This window comes from Saimiri boliviensis, chromosome 17, assembly GCF_048565385.1.
Source record: "Saimiri boliviensis isolate mSaiBol1 chromosome 17, mSaiBol1.pri, whole genome shotgun sequence".
In the NCBI taxonomy this organism is placed as follows: Eukaryota; Metazoa; Chordata; class Mammalia; order Primates; family Cebidae; genus Saimiri; species Saimiri boliviensis.
Window position 1 is genome coordinate 34,105,832 of NC_133465.1, and position 13,598 is coordinate 34,119,429.

Consider the following 13,598-nt stretch of genomic DNA (forward strand, 5'->3'; position numbering starts at 1 on the left):
GAAGATAGCTTTAAATGTCCATTCTGCCTGCTGCCCAACAGCTCCCTCCTGTATTATGAATGAATGCTTCTTGGGTGTGTATTTCTCGTGCAGCTTCGGAAGGCTGTTTATCAATAATGCTCCCAGTATCCCCAAAGTACTGCCAGTCTGCCGGCCAATATGCTGCTCTCAGTCACGGAAGAAGGCTGGAAAGGGAAACTTCAAAGGCTTGGAAGAGGAAGGGCCCGCTCCAAGATTAGAGAGAACATTTCTGCCTTGCAGTTCTTCCCCTGTTGAGGGTTTGGGTCTTTGGCTCCTCTCCCTGACCTTGAAATAAACCCTTTAACTCTTTAGCAGCAGTGACTGCACTAACCTACAGCAGCAGTTCCTGGTGGCCGAAGAGAAGTGTGCCTGTAATCTGGACTGGTAGATAGTGCTGCTGGGGCAGAATTAGAAAGTTGTTACCAGGCCCGGGAAGACTATATTTAGCTGGGAGCATGTTTACTCTCCCCAGAGCAAGGTTTTCTAGATCTCCTGAGGGCTGGGAGACTACAGCCTTTACACTTGGCCTGAGGCCAGAGCTGTGCTTGCTCTCTCTTCTCTGTTCCAGAGGGTGTGGAGGGAGCAGTGAACCCCACCTCTTACTAGCTCTGGGCCTCAAATCACTGGATCCCTGCCTTGTAGGGGGAGCCTGTTTCGCTGGACTCTTGAGCCTACCACCCTCCAGCTTTAGGCATAGCTTAGGCAGCACTGTGAGGTCTTGGAAAGGGCCCTAGCTGCCCCCACCCCCCACCCTGCCCCAGGCTGACTCTATCAGTTGCTTATCAGACAAGTTATTTAACTTCCTGAGGCCCTGCTTTCTCATCTGTAACGAGGATGTTAATAGCTACCTTGTGGGAAGGTATGTGGATTCAGTAAGATAAACACACAAGAGCAGTAACTACTCATCAAACAGTCCTTTCCTCCCCCTCACCAGCCTGAGTGGGAGGCTTCTAGGATGACTTGACTAGGCTCCCAGGAGACATAGTGTGTGATTCAAAACATTCACTGGATTAAAAGTTCAAATATGAATATAAACTCTTGACGAGTCAGGCTCTGAGGCATATATAAAGGAAAAAAAAATCTCCTTTCCCTGCCTGCAGTTTCACTCCGAAATACTCAATGTTCACAGCCTTGGGTGTCCTTCTGCAGAATTTCTATCCTCAAAACACAAACATATATAGAAGTGTTTTCTTTTTCTTATAAGTTGAGATTCCATTAAACATGTTTCTCTGACACTTCATTTTTCATTTAAACGTAAGTCATGTACGTTAACCTTGGTAAATACATATGGATCTAACTCATTCATTTTAATAGCTGCATAGGGTTCCAAAAAAGGTATGAAAAATAATTTTCCAGCCATTTCTCATCTGATGGATTTTTCTTTCCCCACTACAATGTTGCAACGATGATCCCTGCGCAAACATCCTCATGAAATGATGCTTCAATTTCTGTGGGGTTCTTTCCCCAAAATATGATTACTGGGTCAAAGGTTATGACACACAGTTTTGTTTTGTTTTGTTTTTTACAGCTTAACACTGAGATGACTTTCTCCAGAGTTCTTTGTTTCCTTCTCGTCGTTTGTTCCAGACACTCACTTTTCTTTGAGACGGAGTTTCACTCTTGTTACCCAGGCTGGAGTGCAATGGCGCGATCTCGGCTCACCGCAACCTCCGCCTCCTGGGTTCAGGCAATTCTCCTGCCTCAGCCTCCTGAGTAGCTGGGATTACAGGCACGTGCCACCACGCCCAGCTAATTTTTTGTATTTTTAGTAGAGACGGGGTTTCACCATGTTGACCAGGATGGTCTCGATCTCTTGACCTCGTGATCCACCCGCCTCAGCCTCCCAAAGTGCTGGGATTACAGGCGTGAGCCACCGCGCCCGGCCCACTTTCACCTTTCGAGCTTCAAGGAGGAGCTAGCCCTCGACGCCGGCCGCGGGAAACACCAGTTGCAGCCAGCATCCCAGTTAGCGTGGATGCAGGTGGCACTCCGAGGACGAGGGGCTGAGCGGGGAGCACCGCGCAGAGGCGGAGGCCCGAGATCTAGCCTAGCATGACCCTGGGCAAGTGACGGCCCCTTCCCGACCTTGGTTTTCTTCTGCCGAGTCTGTGACTCTGAACAGCATCAGGCTCAGGTTGGGCCAAGAGAGGGTGACCTCAAATCTCGGCCTTTGTTGGCTTCCCTAGGACTGTAGGCTGCGCCTCACCCCCGCTGTGACCCACTACTTCCCCTCCGCGCGGCCCCACCTTTTCAGGGGAGTTGGCTCAACAAGGCAAGAAAGAATGAAGCAATCACCGTAATGAATCGCTCCCTCAGCTCGGTCATTTATTACTTCTGTCCCGCTGTGGCTCGCTTCCGCCCTTTTGGCTCGGCTATCGAATGCTCCTGCCTTAACCTGGCGAGTAGCCTCGGAGCGCTCCCGTTCGGCCTATCACTTGCTTCTGCCTGCGCCGCTCTCCTGCAGGGGCTGTGGTAAAAGCACAGCGATCCTTGGCTCGGCTAGCAACTTATGAGCCCTTTACCTGGCGCAGCCGCTTCCGGTTCCGGTAGTAGCTAGTCTCTCTCTGACTCAGGCGCTGATCATGGCAGGCAGCCGGCTGGAAACCGTAGGGAGCATCTTCTCGCGGTGTGTGCTACGAGCCGCGGTGGGCTGAGGGTGCCTTCCGCAGGCTGGGGTTCTCAGCCGGTCACGCTCTTCCTTGCGGGGGACCTGAGCAGGGGGGACGCGTTCTGCAGGGTGCGGGGGCTGAGCCGGGTGAGGCCCTCTCTCCTGTTCTCTCCTGGCTCGGAATAGTTGTGCCTGACGATGCCTCTCTTTGAATTTATGTGTCACGTTAAAGATTATTGCAGCTGTCCCTCTTCGAGGGGAGGTCTCTAGGAACAGGAAGGGAGGAAGAGCCTGATGGGCCAGACTAGACCGCTCTTGAATTTTTCCGTGACTGATCGTGGGTGGGACGCACAAAAGAAGATAGAGGGATTTAACCCCTGAGCGTTGTTAGTTTGGTTTGGGATGTGGACAGACCTTCCCTGTTGGTGGGGAGCAGTCCTCCCCCGTTCTGTGATACCTTTAATGTCCCAAAGTGTGCTAGACTGATTCAGAGGCTTTGCAGGCTACTGCAAGTGACCCAGTTTCGTTTTGCTCCCTCCCTAAGGACTCGGGACCTGATGCGGGTTGGGGTGCTGAAGGAGAAGCCCCTGTGGTTTGACGTATATAACGCCTTTCCCCCGCTGAGAGAGCCCGTCTTCTATAAGCCCCGCTTGCGATATGGCAAAGCCAAAGCTTCCATCCAGGACATCTGGTACCACGAGGATCGGATCAGAGCGTGAGTGCGCAGCCCTGTGGTGGACGGGAGGCCACAGAACTTCAGAAGGGAAGGTTTCACTAGCAGTCTGGTAATTTAAATATGAAATTGAGACAAGGGCTTACCCTGTGGGAAAGGCTTATATAGCCAAATTAGGGAACAGTACCCCTTCCCCATAGTGAAACTGAAGTTATGAAAAATGGAATCTGGAGCTCTGCTACTGAGAGATCATTGCAATTATAGCTGCATGTTTCTAGGCATCTGCTTTGTGCCAGGCACTGTACCAAGCTCTTTGCAAGCATTATCTCATTCTCTAGTAGGCCTTACTCTAACCTATAAGGTAGGTATTCTTTTTACATTTTATTCAAGAAGACTGCGAGGCTCAAGGAAATTAGCTAACTTCCTGTAATTATTAAAAACATAGGAGGGTGGCAGATCTGGGAATCACATCTCTGACTCCAGGCTTATGATGGTCATTGTGCCTTCTCCCCCAGTGGAGATCAGAGGAACATGTTCTATGCATCTGGTAGTTCAGATCTTTGAAGCCACTCAGATAAGATGCTTACAAGTCTAAGAGATTTAAAAATAAAAATCACTAGGAATTGGAAGGAAAATCATGTGTTCTTTCTTTCTTTTTTTTTTTTTTTTTTTTTTTGGCATCCATTTTCTCGTTTTTTTCTTTTTCTTAAGCTCAGTGGCTATATATATATGTATTTTTTTTAAAGTTCAGCTTTTTGTTGAACACGTTGTAAAAGATGTTTAGTCAAAAAGACCAAAGCCCATGTCATCATCCGACTCCTCGGATTCTTCTTTCTTTGCTTCCACTTTCTTCTCAGCTGGAGCAGCAGAAGTGGCGGGGGCAGGACCTCCTGCGGGTGCAGCACTGGCTGCTGGAGCAGGCCCACAAGCCCCCACATTGCAGATGAGGCTCCCAATGTTGACGTTGGTCAGGGCCTTTGCAAACAAGCCAGCTAGAAAGGTTTAACATTTACACCAACTGCTTTAATGAGGCCATTGATCTTATCCTCCCTGATAGTCATCTCTTTTATTCTAAAAGTAACACATGCTACTTGTAGAAAATTTAGAAACACAAGGAAAGTATAAAGAGGAAAGCACAGGCTGGATATGGTGGCTCACCCCCGTAATCCCAGCGCTTTGAGAGGCGTAGGCGAGCATAGCTTGCACCAAGGAGTTGGGGCAACACAGCAGGACTTGTCTCTACCAAAAAAAAAAGTAGTTGTCTTAGTTTACACTCTGATTAGCAGTTTCTGAGGGTTCTTTCTTTTATCCTTGTCAGTATTGATAATGATTATTTAGGATTTTTTTTTTTTTTTCTGGGCCAGGCGCAGTGGCACACCCCTGTAATCCCAGCACTTTGGGAGGCAGAGGTGGGCAAATTACCTGAGCTCAGGGGTTCAAGACCACCCCGGGCAACATGGTGAAACCCCGTCTCAACTAAAATGCGAAAAATTAGCCAGGTGTGGTGGCGGGTGCCTGTAGCCCCAGCTACTTGGGAGGCTGAGGCAGGAGAATCACTTGAACCTAGAAGGTGGAGGTTGCAGTGAGCTGGGATTGTGCCACTGCACTCCAGCTTGGGTGACAGAGGGAGACCCTGTCTCTAGATTTTTTTTTTTAATCTAGATAGTTTTAAAATAATAATCCCAGCACTTTGGGAAACTGAGGCAGGTGGCTCACAAGGTCATGAGTTCAAGACCAGCCTGGTCAACATGGTGAAATTCCATCTCTACTAAAAATAAAAAAAGTTAGCTTGGCATGGTGGCCCACACCTATAATCCCAGCTACTCGGAAGGCTGAGGCAGGAGAATTGCTTGAACCCAGGAGTCAGAAGTTGCAGTCAGCTAAGATTATACCACTGTGCTCTAACCCAGGTGACTGATCAAGACTTTGTCTTGGAGGAAAAAGAATAATAATGGTGTTTAGAGATTTTGATTTGTTTCTTTGACAAGTTTCTCTACTTTCATGATTATTGGCCATTTGAATTTATTTTTGAAATATCTGGGCTGGGCGCGGTGGCTCACGCCTGTAATCCCAGGACTTTGGGAGGCCGAGGCGGGTGGATCACGAGGTCAAGAGATCGAGACCATCCTGGTCAACATGGTGAAACCCTGTCTCTACTAAAAAAAAAATACCAAAAAATTAGCTGGGCGTGGTGGCCATGCCTGTAATCCCAGCTACTCAGGAGGCTGAGGCAGGAGAATTGCCTGAACTCAGGAGGCGGAGGTTGCGGTGAGCCGAGATCGCACCATTGCACTCCAGCCTGGGTAACAAGAGTGAAACTCCGTCTCAAAAAAAAAGAAATATCTGTGTTCTTTACCTATTTTGGTAATTATTATTGATCAGTAAGAATTCTTTATAGAATTGAAGATACTAAGTCATTGACATACACTCCAGACATTTATTTATGTGTTATTTGCTATTCATAATGCTTGTTTAATGTATGGAAGTTGTTTATTTCCTTCCACCAATGTTTTGGTGCCTTCTATATGGTAAGCGTTGTGCCAAACATTGTGCTAGGAGCTCAGGTATTTTACCTATTCAAATCTACCATTTTTTTCTTTTTGCTGGCTTCATTGCTTTTAGGCTTAGAGGGTTTAGGAAAGTCTTTTTCAGTAAACTCAACTCTTTTTCTGAGTTAACTTTGAAAGTACAATAGGGGTTGAAACTAGTAGAAATATTCATTCTTTAATCTTCTTTTCTCCTTCCCTCTCCTTTTCCCAAAACTTAGTCACAGAAAATGTGCTTCTAATGGTTTCCTAGCACCATTCTTAAAAATATATTTAGCCGGGCACGGTGGCTCAAGCCTGTAATCCCAGCACTTTGGGAGGCCGAGGCGGGTGGATCACGAAGTCAAGAGATCAAGACCATCCTGATCAACATGGTGAAACCCCATCTCTACTAAAAATACAAAAAATTAGCTGGGCATGGTGGTGTGTGCCTGTAATACCAGCTACTCGGGAGGCTGAGGCAGGAGAATTGCCCGAACCCAGGAGGCGGAGGTTGCAGTGAGCCGAGATTGCGCCATTGCACTCCAGCCTGGGTAACAAGAGCGAAACTCCGTCTCAAAAAAAAAAAAAAAAAAAAAAAAAAAAAAAAAAATATATATATATATATATATATATATATATATATATTTAAAGTTCTCTTTTTATAATAAAAAATAAAAATAGTTGTCACACTCTTTTGGGACTGCTTCTCTGCTGCTGCTCAGTTTTCATGTTTCACCTTTTGTGTACACTGAGAACTTTGTTCATACTGCCCTGTTGTGGCCTTAGCCTGTCGTTAATAGCTCTACATTCTGAATGCCTTGTCTTAATTCAGTAACAGCCATTCATTAAACACTGTCATGGGCCGGGCATTGTCGAATTCATTCTTGTAACTTCAGTGCCTAGCCCAGTGCCTGGCATATAAATTGTCTTTTGAATGAAGAAGCTAATGGACTAACTAATGAACAAAGGAACTACGAGGATGGTAGAGACAAAAGAAAATTCCTTGGAGAGGAATGGTGGAGGGCCAGAATTGGGACTGTTTGGAGAACAGCCATCAGAGTTTTATGAGATTTCTGAAACAATTTCAGGAACGGTGGGCTAGAAACCACTTCTGTGGCCACATTTAGCATCCCTATACATGTATCTGAGATTTAAGTAAGTGGTAAATCACTCGCTGCGAACTTACTGACAAAGCCCCTCCCCTTGAAGACTGATGTTAATTTTTTCTTTTTTTTTTTTTGAGGCGGAGTTTCGCTCTTGTTACCCAGGCTGGAGTGGAATGGCGCGATATCGGCTCACTGCAACCTCCGCCTCCTGGGTTCAGGCAATTCTCCTGCCTCAGCCTCCTGAGTAGCTGGGATTACAGGCATGTTCCACCATGCCCAGCTAATTTTTTGTATTTTTAGTAGAGACGGGGTTTCACCATGTTGACCAGGATGGTCTCGATCTCTCAACCTCGTGATCCACCCGCCTTGGCATCCCAAAGTGCTGGGATTACAGGCTTGAGCCACCACACCCAGACTTTTTTTTTTTTTTAAAGATGGGTTTCACCATATTGGTCAGGCTGGTCTTGATCTCCTGACCTCAGGTGATCTGCCCACCTCAGCCTCCCAAAGTGTTGTGATTACAGGCGTGGGCCACCGCACCTGGTGATGTTAATTTTCTTTTAGTACCTAGAGTTTGTCTGGTTCCTTTTTCTCTTAAATATTTAGACCAATGAGTGTGCCTAATTGACTTTGATACACATCCCTTATTATTATTTCTGGATGCTAGAAAATGGAAGTTATGAGGTCATTATGTTCTGAATTCGGGTCCAGGCTTTCCCCCAGAACCCCACCCCCACCCCAGCATTCCATTAAGGTAGCAGAACAAGTAGGTTCTTGTTCTACTTGGAAATTTTTGGCATAAGACATGAGATCTTTGAGGAGAGTAAGTGTTTATTCAGCAGCTGTCTTCTCAGACCCATTGCATGCAATTTTGTGGTTCATTGAGATATTAAAATCATTTGTGCTTTGCTCTCACATGTAATCCTGGCACTTTAGGAGGCTGAGGCTGGCAGATCATTTGAGGTCAGGAGTTTGAGACCAGACTGGGCCCATGTTGAAACTCCATTGCTACTAAAAATTCAAAAATTAGCTGGTGTGGTGGGGCACGCCTGTAATCCTAACTACTTGTGAGGCTGAGATGGGAGAATCGCTTTAACCCAGGAGGCGGAGGTTGCAGTGAGTCGAGATTGTGCCACTGCACTCCAGCCTGGGCAACAGAGTGAGACTTCGTCTGAAAAATAAATAAACACATACAAATTTTTAAAAAATCGTTTGTGCTTCTGCTGTAGATAGCATTGGAACTGGCTGACGAATGGTTGGAGAACGTGGAATAGTTTACTGGTCCCTCTTGTTAAATATTATTGCTTTAAATTCTTTTTTTCTTTTTCAATTTTTTACTGTTGTCAGAACATATAAACATTATTTCTATTAATGCCAAAATATCTTGTATTTATATAATGTATTGAACATTTATGTTTGGGCCCTCTTTTTTGTTGTTGTTGTTGTTTTTGATATTTAAAAAAGCTTATGGAGTAGTTGTGCGTGCCTGTAGTTCAGCTACTTGGGAGGCTGAGGAAGGAGGGCCAGCGGAGTCTAGGAGTTCAAGGGTGTAGTACACTATGATTGTACCTGTGAGTAGCCACTGCACTCGCTACAGCCTGGCAACATGGCAAGGCCCTTCTCTTAAAACAACAACAAAAAACAAAACAAAACAAAAAAAAAAAAAAAAGAAAGGAGAGAAAAAAAGGAACTTTCAACAGAATAAATAAACAAAATAGATGTATTAAAACCTAAGTGTAAAAAGTGAGATCATGATAGTACTGGAAGAAAACATGGAAGAATCTAAAACATGATCTGAGTGATAAAGGCTTTTTAAAGCATGATATAAAACTCAGAAGCCTATATGCATTAAAAGAAAATGATAAAATTTTCTGCACAAAACACTGCCATAAGAAAAATCAAAAGACCGCCAACAAATTGGGAAAGATATTTGCAATGTTATGACAAAGGACTAATTTTCTATTTATATGGCTACAAAGTTTGCTTATAAATCCTTAAGAAAGAGACCACTCTCATAGTTTGGGCTGCTATACATTACCATAGACCAGGTGGCTTATAAACAACTGAAATTTGTTTCTCCTATTTCCAAGGGCTGGGAAGTCTGAGATCAGGGTGCCAGCAGGGCTGGGTTCTAGGGAGGACTGTCTTCCCGATTCCTCACATTGAGGAGAGCAGAGAGCCGAAGCAAGCTCTCCAGTCTCATATAGGGGCACTAATCCCATCATGAAGACTGATTACCATGACCTGATTACCTCCCAAAGGCTCCATCTCTAAATACCATTACACTGGGGATTAGGATTTCAACTTATTAATTTTGGTGGGACACATTTAGTCCATAGCAACCACCAAATAGAAAAGTGGCCAAAGAACATGGACAGTTCACAGAAAAGGAAATTCAGTTTGCTTTTAAACTTGGAAAGATGTCCAGTCTCTTTCATAAGAAAAGCATATTAAAACTATAAAGAGTTCTAGTTTCTTAACTATCAGGTTGGCAAAGATCAAAAAGTTGGAGAATGTATGTATGTGTGTGTGTGTGCGTGTGTGTGTGTGTGTGTGTGTACACACACACACACACACATATATATATATATATATATATATATATATATTTTTTTTTTTTTTCTTTTGAGACAGGATCTCACCCATGCTAGAGTGCAGTGGGGCCTATTGTGGCTTGCTGCAGTCTTGACCTCCTGGACTCAAGTGATCCTTCCACCTCAGCCTCCTCAGTAGCTGGGACTACAGGTGTATGCCACCATTCCTGGCTAATTTTTAATTTTTTTGTAGAGATGGGGTCCCACTATATTGCCCAGGCTGGTCTTGAACTCCTGGGCCCAAGTGATCCTCCTGCCTTGGCTTCCGAAAATGCTGAGATTACAGGCATCAGCCACCATGCCTGGTATAAATATATATTTTTTCCACTGGGACTACCGGTATGAACCACTGTTCCTGGCTCGTGTGTATGTGTGTGTGTATTTTTTTAGAGACAGAGTCTCAGGTCTCATGGTGTTGCCGAAGCTGGTGGTGAGCTCCTGGTCTCAAAAGATCCTCCTGCCTCAGCTTCCCAAGCAGGTGGGATTATATGTGTGAGCCTCTATGCTTAGCTGGAGAATGTAATTTGGTCAGGGCATGGGGAGATAGGCACTCATATATTACTGATGTGAATGTAAATTGGTGCGACCACTTTGGAAAGGATTTTGGTGATTTGGAAGGCTTAATTACAAATACACATACCTTGATCCAGTAATACCACATTTGTGAATTTATGCTACAGACTTATTTGCATGGTACACTCAAATTATAAACAGAGGCATTTACTGTAGCATGGTTTGGAGAAGCCGAGGACTGGAAACAGTCTCCGTGCACTGATAAGGCAAGATGTAGGGAGGAGAAGTGGGAAGTGACTGCTGAGATACAGTTCCTCCTTTGGGGGTGATAAAAATGTTTTGGAGCTAGACAGAAGTGCTAATTGCACAGCTTGGTGAGTTTTCTACATGTCACTTAATCGCACACAGAAAAATGTTAAATTTGGGTTGGGGACAGTGGCTCATGCCTGTAAGCCCAGCATTTTTGGAAGCCAAGGTGGGAGGATTTCTCGAGGCTGGCAGTTCAAGACCAGCCTGGGCAGCATAGTGAGACCGCATCTCTACAAAAAATTAGAGACAGCCAGGCGTGGTGGTGCTGCAAACCTGTAGTTCCAGCTACTCAGGAGGCGGAGGCAGGAGGATTGCTTGAGCCCAGAAGTTTGAGGCTACAGTGAGCTATGATCACAGCATTGCTTCTAGCCTGGGTGACACAGTGAGACCCTGTCTCTTTAAAAAAAAAAGAAAAAAAAATTTATAATGTTTGACTTTTACCTCAGTTTTTAAAATTTATTTTTATTTTGTTATTTTTTGAGACAAAGTATTGTTCCATCTCCTAGGCAGGAGTTCAGTGATGATCTCAGCTCACTGCAACTCCACCTCCTGGGGTTCAAGCGATTTTCCCACCTTACCCTCCCAAGTAGCTGTGACTGCAGTCATGTGGCACCATGCCTGGCTAATTTCTTTGTATTTTCTTTTTTTTTTTTTTTTGAGACGGAGTTTCGCTCTTGTTACCCAGGCTGGAGTGCAATGGCGCGATCTCGGCTCACCGCAACCTCCGCCTCCTGGGTTCAGGCAATTCTCCTGCCTCAGCCTCCTGAGTAGCTGGGATTACAGGCACGAGCTACCATGCCCAGCTAATTTTTTGTATTTTTAGTAGAAACGGGGTTTCACCATGTTGACCAGGATGGTCTGGATCTCTCGACCTCGTGATCCACCCGCCTCGGCCTCCCAAAGTGCTGGGATTACAGGCTTGAGCCACCGCACCCGGCTGTATTTGCTTTTATATTTATTTATTTATTTTTAATTTAATTTTTTTTTCTTGACCCAAGGGCTCAGACCAATCTGTATTTTTAGTAGAGATGGGGTTTCACTATGTTGAACTGTTTCAAGTGATCCGCCCACATCAGCCTCCCAAAGTGTTGGGATTACAGGCATGAGCCACCATGCCTAGCCATACCTCAGTTTTTAAAGAGGCAAGATGTAGAGCAGGGTTTACTATTCTTTGGCCTAAAAATGTGGCTGGGGGCAGGGAGTGATAGCGCATATATGCTTGTATATTAGTGGAATATTTCTGGATGGATGTACAAGAAATTGGTGTGTTGCTTCCTGGGAAGGGAACTGGGGGGTTGGGGTGCAGAAGAGGGTGAGAGTGTTACTTTTCACTGGCCACCGGTTTGTGCTGTTTGATGTATGTACCATGTGCATCCATGCATTACTTATCTAAAAAAAAACAAAACTGTTCAGCCTGGGCTATATGGGTTGTACTGTACGTAACTCCTCAGAGCCTAGCACTTATTCTTTCTTTTATTCCATTCTCATCCCCAGTCTATAGTAGGAGATTTATATTATGTTGTTTGCATTTTCTAGGAAGTTTTATTCAGCGTATGGGTCTGGTCAAAGAGCTTTTGATCTGTTCAATCCAAACTTCAAGTCTACCTGTCAACGGTAAGGCATTTTATAAGTCCCGGGCTATTCATATTATTTTTTAAGGGTTTCATTATTCATTTGATACTATGCAACAGCGTGTCTTAACAATGCTAACAAACCTAAAATGTGACTGCTTGGGAATTACAGGTTTGTGGAGAAGTATACTGAGCTGCAGAAACTTGGAGAAACAGACGAAGAGAAGTTATTTGTGGAAACAGGGAAGGCTTTATTGGCAGAAGGTGTCATTTTAAGACGAGTAGGCGAAGCAAGGACTGTGAGTATTTCATTGTTAAAATTGTTATCAGAGTATAATTATCCCTCAGTATGCCCAGGGGATTGGTGCTAGGACCCCTGCAGATACCAAAATTCCCAGATGCTCAAATCCCTTTTATAAAGTGCTGTAGTTTGTGCATATGACCTAAATATATCCTCCCACATACTTTTAATCTCTAGATCGCTTATAACATATAATGCAGTGTAAGTGCTATATAGGTAGTTGTTATACTCTATTTTAAAAATTTTTTATTTTTTATTGTTATTTTTAATGTTTTTTTTTTTTAATTGTTAAAATGTTTTTGATCCGTGGTTTGTTGAATCTGCATATGTGGAACCTGCAGATGCAGAGGGTTGACCAGAGCTGCCAACTTGATGAAAGTTAAACAGAGACTTGGTTTTCTTTCCCTAACCTTGGCTTACGTTCTTAAATTCCAGGTCAAACACTGTTACACTGAATATACTAAAATTTTGTGGTAATGACTGCTACTTGAAACAAGTGAGTCATCATTAGGGCTTTTGAAATTGTGGTTCTATAGACTTTTAAAAGTCATGTTTACTATTTGTTATAGTAGAATTGGATCTGAGATGTTAGTGCTAAATTTTTCACTCAGTGACAGAATGTACCTAGTTATATATCTTAGCCAATCAGTTGAATGAAAATGATAACATCTGTGTGATACTTATATCTGGCTTTTTAAGCAACAGGAAGGTCATGTTTCCCAGAAATCTGAACACTTGAGTGGCAGACCACAGACGATGTTGGAAGAAGATGAGCCTCAGAAAGAAGCTCCAAAGGACCAGCATTTGGAGGTACCTACAGACCAGTCAAAAGGTCTCTCGCCTCCCTGAAGGACTTGTATACTGTGTATGCTGGTGTTCACACTCTACTCACTGGCTGAACGTTGAGCTATTTTTAAACAGTTGAACTGTGTAAATGTTTCTTGATCTCTAAGGTATTATGTTTGCCTTCTCTTAGTTATTTCTGGGTTGTCATAAAGCTCAGTATCATGGTTTGACAGAAGCAGTTATGTGAACTTTTATGTTAGGACATTACTAAATAAAGAATTCCCTAGCTGTGTATAAAGTAAATTTACTTTGAATTGTAAATAACATGAAGAAACCTTTATAAAGATTGTTCAAATGGGACTCAATCTGACTAGGTTTGCTTTGATGTTTGTTAGTATGTGCGCTGGCTACATTTGATTCCTTGCTACATATCCTGATCCATCAGACTTTTACGTGTATGTATGGTGTGGTCCCTTGGCCGGCGATTTTTGTCTGCAGAGAATCTTTGTACTTCTTGCTATAGAATGATTATCTTTCAGCTTGAGAGGCCAAGCTGACTTGCTCTTTGTGGTAAGGGTGACCTGTCAT

At 44.0% G+C, this 13,598-nt stretch overlaps 1 protein-coding gene across 2 annotated transcripts; it reads left to right on the top strand.

The window, feature by feature from the left end:
* The first annotated feature begins 2,537 nt into the window (after nt 1-2,537).
* On the top strand, nt 2,538-13,375 carry MRPS23 (mitochondrial ribosomal protein S23). Of its 2 annotated transcripts, none has more exons than XM_003931340.4 (5): nt 2,538-2,647; nt 3,174-3,344; nt 11,889-11,966; nt 12,096-12,222; nt 12,924-13,375. In XM_003931340.4, the coding sequence occupies exons 1-5, from the start codon at nt 2,604-2,606 to the stop codon at nt 13,071-13,073; spliced, it is 570 nt and encodes a 189-aa protein (XP_003931389.3). In that variant the 5' UTR covers nt 2,538-2,603; the 3' UTR covers nt 13,074-13,375. The 2 variants fall into 2 exon arrangements, with proteins under 2 accessions (XP_003931389.3, XP_010340255.3); XM_010341953.3 differs by having other exon boundaries at nt 12,930-13,375.
* Nucleotides 13,376-13,598: the final 223 nt, after the last annotated feature.

What these genes read in the sequence shown, in the direction of transcription:
- MRPS23 (XM_003931340.4), top strand. Translation starts at nt 2,604, where the DNA reads ATGGCAGGCAGCCGGCTGGAAACCGTAGGGAGCATCTTCTCGCG. An exon ending in GTAGGGAGCATCTTCTCGCG is followed by an intron (nt 2,648 to 3,173) that starts GTGTGTGCTACG and finishes TCCCTCCCTAAG; the next exon opens with GACTCGGGACCTGATGCGGG. An exon ending in CACGAGGATCGGATCAGAGC is followed by an intron (nt 3,345 to 11,888) that starts GTGAGTGCGCAG and finishes TGCATTTTCTAG; the next exon opens with GAAGTTTTATTCAGCGTATG.